The sequence below is a fragment of the Sciurus vulgaris genome, assembly GCF_902686455.1.
Source record: "Sciurus vulgaris genome assembly, chromosome: 5".
Lineage (NCBI taxonomy): Eukaryota > Metazoa > Chordata > Mammalia > Rodentia > Sciuridae > Sciurus > Sciurus vulgaris.
Window position 1 is genome coordinate 11,015,250 of NC_136465.1, and position 16,047 is coordinate 11,031,296.

A 16,047-nucleotide genomic window follows, 5' to 3' on the forward strand; every position below is an offset into this window, starting at 1 on the left:
GGCAGCCCGAGGGCTCTCCATGGCACATAAGCAGGAAGGAAGCCCAGACCGAGGGGAACCCCGCCTGAAGCTCAGGTGGCCTCGCCGCCTCCCATTATCAGTCCACGTCTACGGCATGTTCCTGGAGGCCTCGGGCCTCTCGGGGACGGGTTCTATAATGATCTGTGACATTCGGCTTCAGTGCGCCCCACAGGCTGTGGCTTTGCTTAGGATTAGACCTTATCCTACGGCCTGAACACAGCAACCCATGATGTGGACCGAGCTCCTGAACGGGTACAGTGACCAAAACCAAGCCAGATCGGGGGCTCCTGGAAAGGTCCAGAGGAGAAGCATTTTTGCAGACCAAGCAGCCACCTTGAGAGCGTCCCAATGCAGACACACCCGGAAACAACCACATTTTGCTTTATTAGGTGTTCCATGGTAATATAACACAGTCTTAAGGAATAATAAACACGAGACTTGTCTTTTACCATAATTATTTTGCCATTAAGACAGTGGTTACAAAAAAAACAAAAAACAAAAAACAAAAAAACAAAAATAAAACAAACAAAAACAAAAGTACTCTTCTGGTTACGCACATCATCAGCTTTAGCACTGAAAGGTCCTCCACTCAGGGGTCACAATCACAATCGTAAGGATTAAAAACCATCTATTATTAAGTCCTACACTGTTTAGAGCATCAAGTCACTGCAGTTATTCAGTTCTGAGACACTGTCAATTTATTTTAGCATTTACATATGACATTCATTGAACAGACACACAAAGCAAGCCAACAGGTAAACATGCTTACACAGCCTGCGAAATTCTTCAGGTTTTAAACTGTTTGTTTTTTTGTTTTTGTTTTTTTAAGAAAACAATCAGAACAACCAAAATTACCATGACCTGGTACAGGAAAAACAGGAAGACAAGTGAATACTGAAGAGCTGCTTGTGTTTCTTAGAATTGAAACAAAAATGTTTTCCAACTTGTTCAAATTTACTCTAAGTGAAGGTGAGAAAGGAAAAAAAAAAAAAAAAAAAACAAATATATTAAGTCAACCAATTAATTTTTCAAAAGTGCAATTTACCTTTAAAATAACAAATAAACAACAACAACAACAAACCAAAACCCCGACCATAACCCCAAAGGCAAAACGTGTGGAGAGACAAGTGTCATGACGTGATGACCTACGTTAAGATGTCGCACTCGACAAAAGCGGATTTGGTTTCATAGAAGCCTGCAGACCTGACACTGCTTACAAGCACCTGGAAGAGCAGGTTTGGAAAGAAGCGACACGAGTCAGCAGGGACAGAAAGCAGCCAGCTAGTGAAGGGGGTCTCTGAGCCAAGGGGAGGGAGGAGTATGAGACACGAGGCCACAGTGGTCTAAGTGGGCCACATGCTGGACCTGAAAGGTTTCTCCCCATAACAGCCCCATGTGACATACAGACCATACAACTTTTTTCTTTCCTCTTTCAGAGTGAAAAGGTCTTTAAGTCAAAGTTGCAAGAAATTTTCTGAGTTGGTAAGTTCTCCCTATGTTGCATTACATCTTTTGAAATCATTGGGCCAGGAAAAAAAAAAAATGGTTTTTTCTCCCAAAGTGAAAAGCCCCAGTATGTTCTGGAAACCCAAAACATACTTCCCAGTGAAAAAAATCCTCCTACTCTGCAGTCTGTTTCCTCAATGGCTCTGCTCTGTGTGGCTCCGTGCTGGGCCCGCCCTTGACAGCGTGGTGGGACCAGCTCGTCCCTGCACCTGGCAAGAGTCTCCAAGTCAGACACACCTCCTTGTACTGGCAGGCGGGTAGCACCACTCTTCCAGGGACCAGGATGACATGCTACTGTGGTCACAAGGGCAAAGCTCAAGTCCTGCTGGACAGGTCCTGGCCTCAGTAAAAGACGACAGGGAAGGAGAGGAAAATACCATCTCAGAGACAAGGGCTAGAGGAACATGAAGAAAGAGCCAGGCATCTGAAGGTACCCATGACTGACAACGAGAGAGAGAGAGAGAGAGAGAGAGAGAGAGAGAGAGAGACAGGGAGAGAGCAGGAAAATGGCAAAGAGAATCCTCAAAAGATCTAATCTGCCGCAAAATCTAGGCCAAAAGAGAAAACTTGCCCTTTCTCAACAGTTGACCCAGAAGACTACAGAATGGCGATGTGGACACTTTGGAGCCTCTCAGGAGGGACAAAGCGAGTCTGCCAACCACCCTGAGTCAGCATGATGGTTACATAATTGCATCATTAGGATGTCCAGTTCAAACCCCGTGTGTTAATATTGAATCAAACTTTCCAATTTAGTATTAAAAAAAAAAACCTCTGGCCCACCCCAACCCCTCCCCAGCCCCACAAAGAAAACCTTTTTTAAAAAAATTTTAAAAAGAAAAGAAAAAAGGCAGCTCTGGGCAATTCACTGTATCTCCCCCCACGAAAAGGAAGATGCTAATGAGCACAGGAGGGGCGTGGTGGAGGGCGCCCTCACTGGGGTCTGCTTTGTAGCATGTTGAGTGTTGGGTGCAGCTCCGTGTGGGGACAGGTGGCTAGGCTTGGGTGTGGTACTCGTGGATGTACAGGGAAGTGGGTGAGCAAATTCGTAACTCCAGGTGAGAGACCGAGTGCAGGGCCCAGGAGGAGCCCCATGAACTGGCTGCCCACAGCAACTATCACAGGCTCTTAAAAAAAAAAAAAGGAAGAAGAAGGAAGAGGAGGAGGAAGAGGAAGGAAGTCTCAGAATGTCCTCAGGTGTCCCATCCCCATCCCCAAGTGGACTGCAGGTCTCAGCTCTAGCCCAGGCTGGTGATGTTGGCACGGCCACCAGGGGGCGCCACAATGCGCTGGGTGGTGCGGCGGGGGATGTTGTCGTCGATCTGAGCGCCTGCGGGAAGGGGCGAGAAGACAGGGGTGAGGGTCCACAGCAGCAAGACAGGCTCCTGCTTTAACCCAAATAAGAGTTCAGAAGGAACGCCAGGCACGGCCTTCTCCCTCTTCTCAAAACATGAGTTCAAACTCCAAACAGGAGCTGGACCAACGGGAGCCCTAGAGTCGCATCCAGCAGGAGCAGTCCTTGTGGAGCCTGGCTGGATCCACTTCTGGGAGAGCAAAGCTGCAAATGAGACACTACATTGCACCCCGCAGCCTGACCGGTTTCTGCTGGGGGCAGCTTTCCTGAGGACACAGACGTCTCTCCCTCGGTATTGTTCCTAACCCTCACACACAATGAGAAGCAGGAATGTGTGGTCCAGCTGGAGCGTCCCTGATCCAAAATCCAAAATCGGAAAGAAACACTCCCAAACCCGAAGCTTTCTGAAAGTCTGTGACCTTGCGAGCAGATGCGCCACTGCTGACCTTGTATGTGGGCTGCGGTCAGAACACATGCACTCTACAACTGCACCTGGATCTTCCTGCTGACCGTGCACGGACTACAGAAAACATGAATGAACCTCATGCCTGCGCTTGGGGCCCGTCCCCAAGATATTTCATTATGGATATGCATATATCCCAAAAGAAAAAAAAACAAAAACAAAAAACCCTTGAAATTTGAAACACTGTTTCTCATTCCAAGTACTTGGGATGAGGGACCCTTTACCTGCCCTTCTACATGACTGGCCTGGGAAGAGGAGAGAGCACGGACCTTAATATGCCCATTGTGCTGCATGACAAAACTAAGGTTCATTCGTCATAAACTATTGGACAATGGGTAACCCATGTCCAGCTCATATGGCAATTTTCTAAAAAAAAGAAAAAAACAGGAGATCTGACAAGAAAATGGGAAAAAAAATTAATGAGCTATTTCTTTAACATATCACAGGACTGGAGGGGTGGGAGGCTCTGGTCATGGGCCCCATGAGAGAAGGAAGTTTCAAGGAAGGAAACCCTAAAATCTAGACCTTTTCTCTCACCAAGGGAACATGATATATTTTTTCCCAGTAAACAGCTAACAGTTCTCAAATGGCTCTGATCTAAGCATTTCACTCGAATGTCAACTCGGCTGATCCTCACAATTCCATAAGGGAGCTGCTCCCATAGTCCCCATTTCAGGGAAGAGGAGACTCAGGCACAGCTAGAGCTGAGCTACCGAGTCTGCTCCAGACTCCAGGACCACTCCAGTCCTGAAATATCAGGGTCCTTCCTGACGATGGACACCACAAACTGAAAAAAATGTCTTTGCAATCCTAGATCCTGGACCCATGTGGCATAAACTGATGTCAAGATTATGAAATCAACTGGCCATTTACTATAAAGATGCATCTCCCACTGCCAAATGCAACTGCTACCTCCAGGGAGCTGGCCTGCAGAGGTTCCAAGCGAGCGAGGAACCTACCAGACAAGCTGAATCCAGACTGGTGCAGGTTCCGAACAGGCGGGGCCTGCTGCTTGGCGGGAGACGTCTTGGCTGAAGAGGCTGGAGTGACCGTCTTGGGCGTCACGGACACCTCGCACACAGGTCCGTCATACAGGCCGCGAGGAACTCCTCTTAACTCTGCCAGCTGCAAAACACAAGAGGCCCTCTGCTCAGGCCACGGTCACTGACGTCCCTCCCAGGCAACCACCTGGTGGGAAGGAACAGCGGGGGCCTGGGGCATGTAGGGATGGAGGACTGTCCTTACCGATGGCACAAATGTGGCGGAGGGACAAGCCAAGCTCCAGGCCAAGCTCCCACAAAGCAGGTCACAGGTATCTGTGACTCACACCAACGGATTTCCTCCCAAGATGCTTCAACCCTAGACCCTATAGGGATCCCCTAAACTTACCGTGTCCTGTTCAAGATCTGCCCTAAGCTTCCTTTCCAGTCTCCCTCTTCCTGTAATTCCCACGAGGCCCCATCCCTTCCCTGCTTCCTGGTCCCCAAGCTCCAGCTGTGCGCTGCTCACTGTGCCCCAAGATACTGGATGCATCCAGGCTGGAGACACCTCCTTTTCCAGTACCCTCCTCCCTTCTCTGACTCGATAAACTCCTACTTCACCGTCGAAATCCAACTCGAAATGCGCCCTCCCATGACACCTTCCCTCTGGGACTCGGCGGCGTGGGTCCCTCCTTGGGGCTCACCAGCCTCCTACGGCAGCACGTGCTGGCTGCCTGGCTGGCTCTGAACAGACCCGACCCCTCCACCCATACTTGGAGTCCCAGGAATAGCAGGATCAGGTTCTCCTTGGCCCCTATCCCTCCATACTCACCTCGGTATTCTGACTTAACGTGCTTAAGGAACGTTGGTGGAACTGAACTTAATCCATGATTAAAAAAAAAAATCCTAAAAACAAAAGCACTCACCCTGCTCCTTGCTTTGATGCGCTTGTAAACAAAGTCAGGGAAGGGCTTCCGGGGGACATAGCGCCCAGAGCCCTCGGTGACGTGGAGAGTGCCATCCTCTAGGACAATCTTCCCCTGGCTGATGACCACCAGGGGAGAGCCACGGCACTCCATGCCTTCAAAGATGTTGTACTCCAGAGCCTGGAAGGAGAGCACCAGGTTCAGGGCAGGCCCGCCACCCGGGCCCACGCCATCAGGGCTGGTGAGATTTCCTGCCATGGCCAGCAGGGCAGTCCCACCTCCCACTGACCCGCCACGCCCGAGCTGGCCTGCGTGGGCAGCACTTTGACAGGAGTCTCCCGTGACAGCATCCATGGTGGCTGTCCTCCATCACCAGCTCGTGGGATCTCTTACGATCACGGCACCCCTGACATGCTAACATCCAGAGGTTGTGTGACTCCGTGATCTCACGTTAACCCTGTCTCAGAGCTCGGGTTTCTTCATCCGTCACCCTCCCAAGTCTTAAGTGACAATGACAACACAAAAGGGAGCATCCCTGTGTAGATCAGCAGAGAACCCTGCCACCGCCGAAGTCCCCTTCTGAAGGTGTGGCCTCCTCTGAGGCCCGGAGCAAGCCATCCACATTATCCCACAACTCGCTGTCTAACAGCCGGCTACCGCCACATGCACCCTAGCAGAGACATGGATGCAGCCCTGGCTATGGGGCCATCCGCCTGGGTTCCCCCAAGGTGCCATTTACCAGCTGTGTGGCCCTGGACAAGTCCCTGACATCCTTCTGAGTCTCTGCTTCCTCATCCATAAGAGGCTGAGACCCACTTCAAAGGACAGAGGCCAGGGTCAAATGAAAGGCAAGCAGCTACCCGGGGCTTGGCTGAGGGACATCTGGGAGACATCCCCTCACACGCTGTCTGGCTCTTTACTGTGCTTTGCCCACAAGTGCGTGAGCCCTTTGGCATCCAAGGCCTCATGTGACTGTGTACCGAGTCTCGTCACCCAGGAATAAGCCCCTGGAAGGGCTCTGGGGCCATCTCCCACTTTCAGACAATGGAGGGAAACAGCCCCCCAGCTCAAAACACCTTAAAACTGACGTGTCCTAGGGTGGGATTCACAGCACTGGGCACTCAGAGCCCTTCGGCCTGTGAGGCGGGGGCTACACCCACACGGCTCCCCAAAACTCACTCTTGTCGCTCCGTGGCAGGGACGCGGGGTGAGAACCTCCAGCTTGTACCCTCCCAGAGGACTAAAGTCACCCAGCAGGGGGGAGCCGGGCCATGGGGCAGGTGAGGGCAGAAAGGAGCATTCTGAAAGTGGCTGTTTCTGACACAGGCCACCTGCAGGAAAGGCAGGGCAGCTCTGATCTTCTGGAAAGGTCTGGTGGAAGCAGACAGAGGCCAGCCTCCGCCTTCCTGAAGCTCTGTCCCTTTGCGGTCCAGACAGAGCGCTCCACAGGTGGGTCCCCAGCCAGGCAGCGCGCGCCTTCGGCCATGGCCTGTCTGCTGGTCCACCGCCTCAGGGGAAGGGGAAGCACTGTATCCAACCGGCCCTCACCAGGGGCTGCGCGCACAGCCTGGGGGCGAGGAGCCCTGAACAGTGCTGAGTCCTGCCCTGGTGGGACCGCAGCATCACTACGTAACACTGGACTGGTCACAAACTCTCGGCGCCTCCATTTACTATCTTCCCACGTGGGCTGATGGAAAGCCCCTCCGTCGGGAAGGGTCACCACACAGCGGGTGGAACTATGAAGTTAGATGCCTGTGAATAGGTAGGTTCACCAGAGGGAAGTCACTCAGCCCCTAGAAGTGACCTAGGCTGGAAGTGGGCTGGCCAGCGGGGACGGAGGGCGAGGCGCCCCACACACAGAGTTGAGCCCCCAGCACCTCTACCCAAGAGAGGGGATTGGGACCTGGCGAAGGGCCCCAGCCTGCCCTGGAGAGAGGCCAGAATCCCGTCCCCATGCTGTGGGGGCCCCTGGGTGGGGCCCGTGCTTGCCAGAGCGACTGGAGTCGATCCACTGTGAGTCCTCAGCTTTCCATCTAGAAATGCACCAGAACCTCCTCTTTGTTGGTTAAGAAATCACTTCAAAATCCAAGTGAGGTCCTGACAGAACACTTCTGCCAGAGCGCCCCTCTCTTCCAAAGCTTGCCCCTGGTCCACGCTTTCTACGAGGAATCGTGCTATCCAACACCCCTGCTTCACGGCCACTGGCTCCAGAGCACCACAGGATGCACAGACCTCAGCAGGGGGCCCGAGACACCAAAAGACAGCAGTTCCCAAGCCCTGGAGCCTCAACTGAGAGCGGAGAACGCACCTGCAGATCCTAACCACCACCCAATGGCTGCGGGCATTTCTTCTATTTGGGGAGAAGTCAGGTGGATGGGTTCATTTAGGACGGTAGAACCAGCTGTCATTTTCTGTCAGGCTTCTGGGCAGCCCCACCCTCATTAGAAAAAAAACAGCATGTGGAAGTTAAAGCACCGGGAGGTCCTCAAGACTGGACAGTGACTGCTCTATCCAGGTCCCTGGCACCAAGCACCAGCAAGAGAGGTGTCGCACCACACCATGCCGGTGGAATGGTGCCCAACTTCTAGAAGTTTCTGATGACCTGATGTCACCTTGGGGATGCTGAAGGTAAAGCCATGGTACTCTAAAATGTGGGTGAGAGTAACAGTCTTAATGACGTCACTGAAGAAAAGTGAAATGGCTTTTTTTGGCCATTTTGTCTGCTCCCTCAACAAATTTCAAGTTATCACACATCCTGGGGAAGGGTCACTCCCAACCCAGCTAGTTCTTGTTATAGCCCCTGGGCCTCTCCCTTCCTCTGTCCCTCCTGTGCCCGTAATCAGCGTGGATCAGGTGTGCACAGTTAACAGGCTTACGCTGTTATGTGTCTTGGCAGAGATGGTTTTCACGCTGTCCGGGTCCCAGATGACCAGGTCAGCATCAGATCCCACAGCAATGCGGCCTTTCCGGGGGTAAAGGTTGAAGACTTTGGCTGCATTGGTGCTGGTCACGGCCACAAACTGGTTCTCGTCCATCTTCCCAGTAACCTGAGGGGCACAGCACACACGAGCAGGTCAGAGAGCTGTAGGGTAGGATGCTATCCATCTAGGAGAAGGGACACAACATTGGAACACAGAGCTTGGAGGTGCCTCTCAACAGAAGAGAGGCGCAGATGGAGCCTCGCATCTGGTCTACCTGCAGTCTCCACTCTGCCTCTGGCTCCACAGTATACAGTAGGGGCCAATCACATATGCTCAAGTCCTTTCCTTCCCAAACCTGCTCTAAATCCAATAGAACAATGGGCACAGGAAATGAGCATGCAGCAAGAGGGAGTAAGGACCGTACAAAAGACCAAAAGTGCACAAAAGAATATTCACTCCAGTCAGTAGCTGAAGAGGTCAAACAACGAGACTCAAAATCCACTTATCAAATTAGCTCTATTTTGGGCTTTTTGCTCATAATACCCATTTGGACCCAGAAGAAAAAACTGAGGGATGTCACACATTACTGGTTGCATATAAGGTGGTGCAATCTCCCTAGAAGGAAGGCTAACAATATGTATCACACCCCCTGTCCCCTGGCAATGCCACTTGTAGGCATTTCTCCTACAAACATGATTAAGAATGTGTCCAAGGATGTGTCCACATGGATGCTTATCCCAGTGAAAACATCAGAAATGTTCAGCGCATTGCCAGTGCAGTACCTTTTGGCATCGGATGAAGAGTCTGCTTTCAAAAACCAAGTGCAGGTAAGAATGTGGACACTTTTTTGTGGTGTATTAAAACTGCCCAAAAAACAGGCCTTAAAACACTATGCATGAGTGTGATTCACACACTCACACATTCACACATACATACCCTGTACTCAAGCACTCCTTAAAAATGGAAAGGCCTTCGCTAGCATGCTCACTGTAGTTGGGTCTGAAACAAGGTGATTTTTAGTTACATGACCTAAAAATTCATCAAGAAATGGAAAACCTGTTGCTGTTACATTTTAAAACATTAAAATGAAGCAGCCCAAAGATCCCCAAAGCTCAGTGCCCCTTCAAAGTGGGCTTTCCAGAAGGCTGAGGTGGAATAGAAATGCTAAATCCAGACAGCCTTCAAAGAGTCCCAAGAAGCCAGGGTCCATTTCTAAGAGCAGAAAACCAGCTGAGAAAGTCACCAAGTGGCTGAAGACGCTCTCTCCTGACCAGCACAGAAGTCACACTTAAAGACAACATGTTTGCAGTCCCTACTATTCCAGAGACGATGATAATAGAATGTAATATTTAGGGCGAAATGACCTTTTAGGAATAGTCTCCTACTTGTGTAGGAGAGCGCCACACAAGTACCATCTTCTAGAATGTTCTCAACCAACGTATCAAGGCCATGCCTGCAGACGAGGAGGCAGGGGAACTGGGAGGCCCACCACGAGGGAGGTCACTGGTCCTTACCACAGCCTTGTCCCAGATGACAGACATGCGCTCCTCCGTGCCATTGGTGCCCTCAGGAATCAGGGTGAAGTTGTCCTTCCCTACGGCCTTCTGGGCAGTGTTGAAAGTGCAGTGGGCACTGCCGGTGACCTGGAGGTCTCCACTGGAAGGAAACACATGATAACAATGTGCCCCAGTCAGTCTTAGGAATCTGGGGAGGCGGGGGTGACGCGGCACCCAGAGGCTCAGAACACCCGGGCTCAGTCCAACAGCACAAGAAGTATGGCGGGTCACTAGCTGCTAGCAGCCCACCAGCACTGTCCCCAGCCCCTCCAAGAAGACGGCAACCTCGCTGCACAGGTGAGACAAACCTGTGGTCAGGGAGGTCAAGTCCTGCAGCCACAGTGGGGTCCTTTGGACACCCACTTCAAGCCCTATGGCTGACTGTCACGATGGCCCAGCTGTTTATCAGGAACACCCTCCCAGGATGGTGACAGAATGGCAGTTTCTTGTCCTCATTGAGCAAGCCCAGTTTGGCACGTAACAGTCTATTTACAAATCTGCTCTGGGCCACTGTGTGGCCACCTGTCAGGTCAGCTTGGTCTGAGGAGTCTGAGAACATAGAGTGTGAACGGGTGGCCGAGACTCACCAGGAGAGCAGGGAGTTGAGGAAGTCTGGAGTGGTTGGATCCGGGCTCAGGGGCGGGGAGGTGACAAAGGCTGCAGCCTTGGCCCAGTTCTTGCTCCAGTAGTGGGAGCCGTCCGTGCCCAAGCTGGCGGTGATGGGCTCGCCGTATACCACAGTTCCTGAGGGTCAGAACACACATGCTTGGTCAGGCAGGAGAATTGAGGAGGTGACCCTCACTGGGGAACACTGGCCATCTACCACTGCTCTCTCCAGCCCTGTGAAGGAAACAGTGGCCTCTCACAGGTGAAGCAACTCATGCTAGGGAAGTCAAGTCCCTCAGCTGGCCAAAGCCGCCCAAGGGCTATGCTTCCAGGAATTTTCCATGAACCCCACCTTGTAAAGCCTATTTTTCAGACCGGACACTCTCTTCCTTGGTGGTCCCAAACATCCCATAGGCTTCTTTCTGCCTCCCACACCTGCTCCCCAGCTTTGGGAACAGTCTCCAGCTCACATGGCTTCAAGCACCCCATCCCGAGTGCCACCTAGACGCTTCTTGCTGGATGCTCTCAAAGGCCACTGGGCTGTTCAGCAAGCGCTCTCTCCATGCACACGAGTCAGTCCCCTTGCCCTGTCTAGCTGTGGTGAGAGGCCAGTGAGAGGAAATCACACAGGACAGGACTGGGCCGAAGCACTGGACAGCCAACACCACCTCCAGACGTCCCGAGAGGAAGTCAGGTCAGGGATGGCCACGTGACGAGAGCTGCCCAAGGCAGTCGCCACACCCATGGCCCACTTTGTTAGTGGCCACAGCCATGCTAATGAGGGCTCGGCTTCTGAAGCCTTGGCGAATTTGATACAATGTCCAAGGAAGAATGTCAGCTCCTGCTGCCCAAATCCTGTCCTCTTCTGTCAGTTCAGCCAGGCAAGAAGTTGGGAGTCATTTATATACACCAGAGGCCACACTGTCAGCGTACTAAGCACAGGAATGTTTAGATTTAAAACAAACAAGCAAAAAAACTTCACTGAAGCATCTACTGCCCTCACTATCCAAAGATCTCCTCTCTGACCTTATGCCAAGAACTCAGGGTCACGCCATCTGCCCCATAATCCCGTCCCCCACGCCACTGAAAGCCCAGTTTTGAATGTTTTGACCCTCTTGACGGTGACACATTGAAGGCAAATCTGCAATAAATAGATGTTAGAACGATTAAACAGCCCCACTAAGGCATCAGAGCTGGAGTTTGAGCCAGTCACATCCACCCCCCTCACCACCCCTTTGCCCCACCCACACCACCAGCCTGGATCCCCTCTCTCCAAACACAGGGCCCTCCAGGCCCAACCCGGCTCAGTCAGGAATGTGTGTCCCTTCCTCTCCACAGCTTCTCAAAGCCTTATCGCCAGATAATATTCCACAACACCCTCTCTGCCGCCACTCAGAGCTGGCTCTCAGGAGCTGCCCCCTCCTGCCTCAGGAATTCCACAAAGGAGCCCCTGTTCGGCCAAGGAGTGTTGAAGGCCCTGGCCAGCCACTGGTTCTAGGCAATGGGTCACAACCCCAAGCAGGAGGAAGGGCTGCAGTACCCAGGAAGCTGCCCAGGAGGAAGCCACCAGGAAGAAGAGGGTCACACTCACGATGCCTTGAAGGGACCCCAGCTCTCCTGATTCACTCAAAGTCTCCCCCAGAAGCTGATGCAGGGAGCCCGCTCAGCTCACCCCAAAGCACATAATGACAAGGACTTGCTGCAGCCAAGGTCCTTTATCAGATGCAGGACCCAGGTGCAGCTTCTTCCAGGACCTCAGCTCCCAACATTTGGGTGATGCATCCAACAGATCAGGTTAAGTCTAACTTATCTAGTAAGCTCAACCTGTCTGGTCAAGTCTTTACTCTCCCAACCTAGCCAGGTCTGGAGGTCCCATCTGCTCCTGCCTGTCTGAGCACAAAGGTGAGGTCTGTGTAAGTCCTAGGAAAACCAAGGGTCCACAATCCTAAAGGTCTTCTGGCTATATTCTCCCCATGACTGTGAAAAAGTTCATGAGAGACAGGATGCTTGGAGAAAAAAAACAACCAACCAACCAGCCAACAAAACCCCACAAAGTCGGAGGGCCTGGAAGTCCTTGGACCAACACCCACATTTCCCAGGGTTCCCTATAACTTGCCACGGCTCCTCCTCTCACCGAATCTACTCCTCAGTCCTGCCTTTAGAAACCGAGTACCAGAAGGGACTGGTGCTGGGAGTACCGGGCTTCATCTCTCTCTGTGAAACTCCACTCAGATTGGAATGGGGAGTTGTTCAAGGAGGGTCTCCCCCATCAGTGCCAAGGACACCCACCTCACAAGGGAACAAACTCGGCCTTCAGCCTCTGGAAACCCCAGAACTGGTTGGGCTGGGACTTCCAGAGCCCCTGCAGACCAAAACGTCCCACTTAGGCCAAGGATGAGCAAGGACTCCTGGACCTAAGCCAAGCCAAGATGGCGGCATGAGGGACAGATGAGAGGGCACTAGGAGAAGAAGGGAGTCATCTTGGGACACATTTCTGCTTTATTCTGTTCAAATTCACTCAGGGATTCAGAGTTTCTTGCTGTCTTTCGATTTTATTTCTGTTCTTCAGTTCCAAAGACAGCCCAAGACCTTGACCTCCACAGCAGTGTGGGTCTACATAATGAGGCTCTCCCCGGCGGCCTGATCACCAGTGGGCTGGTGCCTCCCCAGGGCTCCTCTCTCCACTCTATAAATGGCATGCATGAGGAGCCCTGAATGAGCTTCCGGAGCTCAGTCAGGCCACAGACACCAGTGAGCTTGCGTGCCAGAAATAATTGCCACTAATAATAATAAACCACGGAATGGCTTAATTGGCCTTTCTGCACTTCTCTAAACACACTGCTGACGCTTTCTTGGCGGCCATCAGAGCTTCATGATTTTCTTCTCCAGGGAAAGTCTAAACTGAAGGATGTGACCCCAAGCCAGCCTCTGGCAGGCTCACTGGTAACACTGGGAAATGCAGGGACTCAGAGGGAACTCACGAGTGATGTTTATTCACAACCAGCCCAGGGCCAGGGTCCATTCATGAAGAATAAATGCAAGGTTGGGGTTTAAAACTGACAGCTCCAGGCTCCGACGGTTAGTCATTACCCATGAGTGGGAAGCGGGAGGACAAATCCAAAGTAGGAACAATGGAAAATCATGCGTCCATAGCTCAGAATGTGGGGCAAAAGCAGACGGAAAGAGCCTGGGATGGGAAGACAGAGAGAGACAGACAGACACACACACACACACACAGCAGTCCTGCTCTTTCAGAGAACCCAGGCCATACCCATCAGCCTTGGGACTGTGCTATCAGATTTTCGTACTAGGAGTGGATCTAGAGAAACAAAATCTCAAGGCTGAGTTTTCAGGATTGCTTCTGAGGTTGCTGGAATTGGTTTTTCTAATCTGATTCAATTTCAAGGCACTAAAAATTCCATTTCCAGTAAACAGAGTCCTTGCAGCCAATGGCACAATGGGGCCAGAGGGACATGAAATACGACTGCCGATGCTCCCTGTTGACACTTCTGAGAGGCAAGGTTCTGGGTGCCAGCGATTTTGTCAAATTGACAAATATCATGAGATTGGCTGTTGCTCTTAAAGGTGCTGGAACCAAGTGGGGAAGGAAAAGAATGGATTCCTGGGCTCGAATTCCCAGGTCGAGCGCCATGTAAATCACTAAAAATTTTCTGTGTCTGCCCTGAAAGAGACTCTTGTCTCACAGATGTAGAAGTGAGGTGGCTGAAAACCAAAACCAGGATCTCGTCACACAGCTGCTGGACTTATAATGCAAACTGAACTCGCCCTCACAGGGCACGCGCACTTCAAAGGAGAGAGCTGAGTGGGAAGGACTGGGTGAAAACCTCCTCCTCCGGGGCCGCCAGCGTGCTCGCCCACCCTGCAGACTTCAGACTTGCCAGCCCCACCACTGCATGAGCCAGTTCCTTAAAATAGGTCTGCCTCTGTCTGTCTGTCTCCATCCCTTTGGTTCTGTTTCTCTGAATAGCCCTAAAATGGACTTCAGTGAGATCTTATTTCACAACTCAACCCACCTGCCACTCTCAGTTCCAATTCTAGGATGGAGGTTGCTCTGTGGTGCACTAGCTGAGCCCTCCGGGTTCATTCCAAGGTGAGATGGTCCTCATGACCCAGGGCCATGAACTTCTCGTGATGCCTGCGTACCCTACTGGCCTGCAGGGCATAAGAAGTCTTGTCCTGAATTAGGGTCCCAGGGCTTAATGTCCCTCACCAGCCACAGCTGTTTCTGCCTCTGGGTTCTGCGGGTGGGGTGAGGAGGAGGAAGGAGAAGGAGACCCACAAAGGACGTCACCAGGCACCACCCACGGGCTGCCATTCACCCATGAAATCTGTCATTCACGCACCAGTTTTCACACAGTGACAAAATGAACTTGGAAGGAGACGATTCTAGGAAAGAAATCCCCACCCTGGACCCCTGTGGACAGAAAGATGGCTGGGAGTCTGGAACCACCTTCCCCAGGCCCGAAGATCTAGGGTAAGATTCAATTTCTGCATTTTGGGTTCCTCTTCTAGGAAATGAGGCTATTAAATTGACCAGAGTCTCAATTCTTTTCAAGCTCAAAAACTGTCCAAGGCATCCTGACTCTGCTTTCATTTCCTTATCGGCAAAATGGGTTGAGGACGTCTGTCCTGCTGTGGCCCGACAGAGAACGATGGAGGCAGCAGGTGTCCAGAAAGACGGGGTCAGTCGTGGCAGCTCAGGCCAGCACGAGAAAACAGTTCTCACCGATGTCCATCTCAGTCTCCCTTTCATCTCACATCCTCACTTACCTGAACATCGAGACACACGGATGTCGTAAAGGACCACAGGCCTGGGGACACTCAGGTACAGGAGCTCATCAAAAGAAACAACTGCCAATGCTTGTGATGAGTTATCAACGGCCACACTTGTAGAGAAATTCTGAGTTCTCTCCCGCAGCCTGGCCCCTCTGAGGCCCCTGCAGTTCCCCTGCCTGGCTTGCACCTCCTCCATAGCAATGACCACATCCCACTGTGACTTTGTGCTCAAGAATCCCTCTCCTGCCGGTGAAGAAGCTGACTGAGGCTTGGGACAGGGTCTTGTCCCTGGCACCAAGGCCTGAAGTACCACACAGGAAAAGGTACTTCAGGAATAAAAACTCTCCCCATTTCACAGATGAAGGAATGGAGTGGCAGAAGCTGGCAGTGCCTCAGCCCTGCCCTGGGGGCCAGAAGAACCCACCCAAGACAGAAAAACAATACTTGGCAGAAAACCTTTGCCCTAAGTTGATGGGTGTCTTTGCTCTGCTTGCCTAACAAGTTCAGGGTCAAGTTCAGCACTCCATTCTTTTTTTTTTTTTTTTTCCGTGAACTCAGGGGCACTCATCCACTAAGCCACACCCCCAGAACTATTTTGTATTTTTATTTAGAGACAGGGTCTCACTTAGTTGCTGGGTGCCTCACTGTTGCTGAGGCTGGCTTTGAACTCATGATCCTCCTGCCTCAGCCTCCCGAGCCACTGGGATTACAGGTATGGGCCACTGTGCCGGGCTCAGCCCTTCATTCTTTAATCATGAGGATAACTGGTAAAAGTTATTGTATACATCTTTCCTTGTAGTGTCTCATTTAAACACCATCACTGCCCCATGAGGTAAGTGACAATTACTACTCTCCCCTTACAGATGGGAAATTGACATGGAGACCATAAGTAAGCAGGCCAGCTTCACACCACCAGCAGA

At 51.7% G+C, this 16,047-nt stretch overlaps 1 protein-coding gene across 1 annotated transcript in view; it reads right to left on the reverse strand.

Moving 5' to 3' along the window:
* Positions 1 to 384: 384 nt before the first annotated feature.
* The window catches only part of DPYSL2 (dihydropyrimidinase like 2), a 62,349-nt gene continuing 46,686 nt past the window's right edge, over positions 385 to 16,047 (reverse strand). The window contains exons 9-14 of the mRNA XM_079143125.1: positions 10,312 to 10,468; positions 9,683 to 9,824; positions 8,124 to 8,294; positions 5,248 to 5,427; positions 4,301 to 4,466; positions 385 to 2,854 (exon numbers count right to left, since the gene is read on the reverse strand). Coding sequence (XP_078999251.1) covers positions 2,763 to 2,854; positions 4,301 to 4,466; positions 5,248 to 5,427; positions 8,124 to 8,294; positions 9,683 to 9,824; positions 10,312 to 10,468 — 908 coding nt within the window. The 3' untranslated portion in view covers positions 385 to 2,762. The remainder of the gene's footprint in view (positions 2,855 to 4,300; positions 4,467 to 5,247; positions 5,428 to 8,123; positions 8,295 to 9,682; positions 9,825 to 10,311; positions 10,469 to 16,047) is intronic.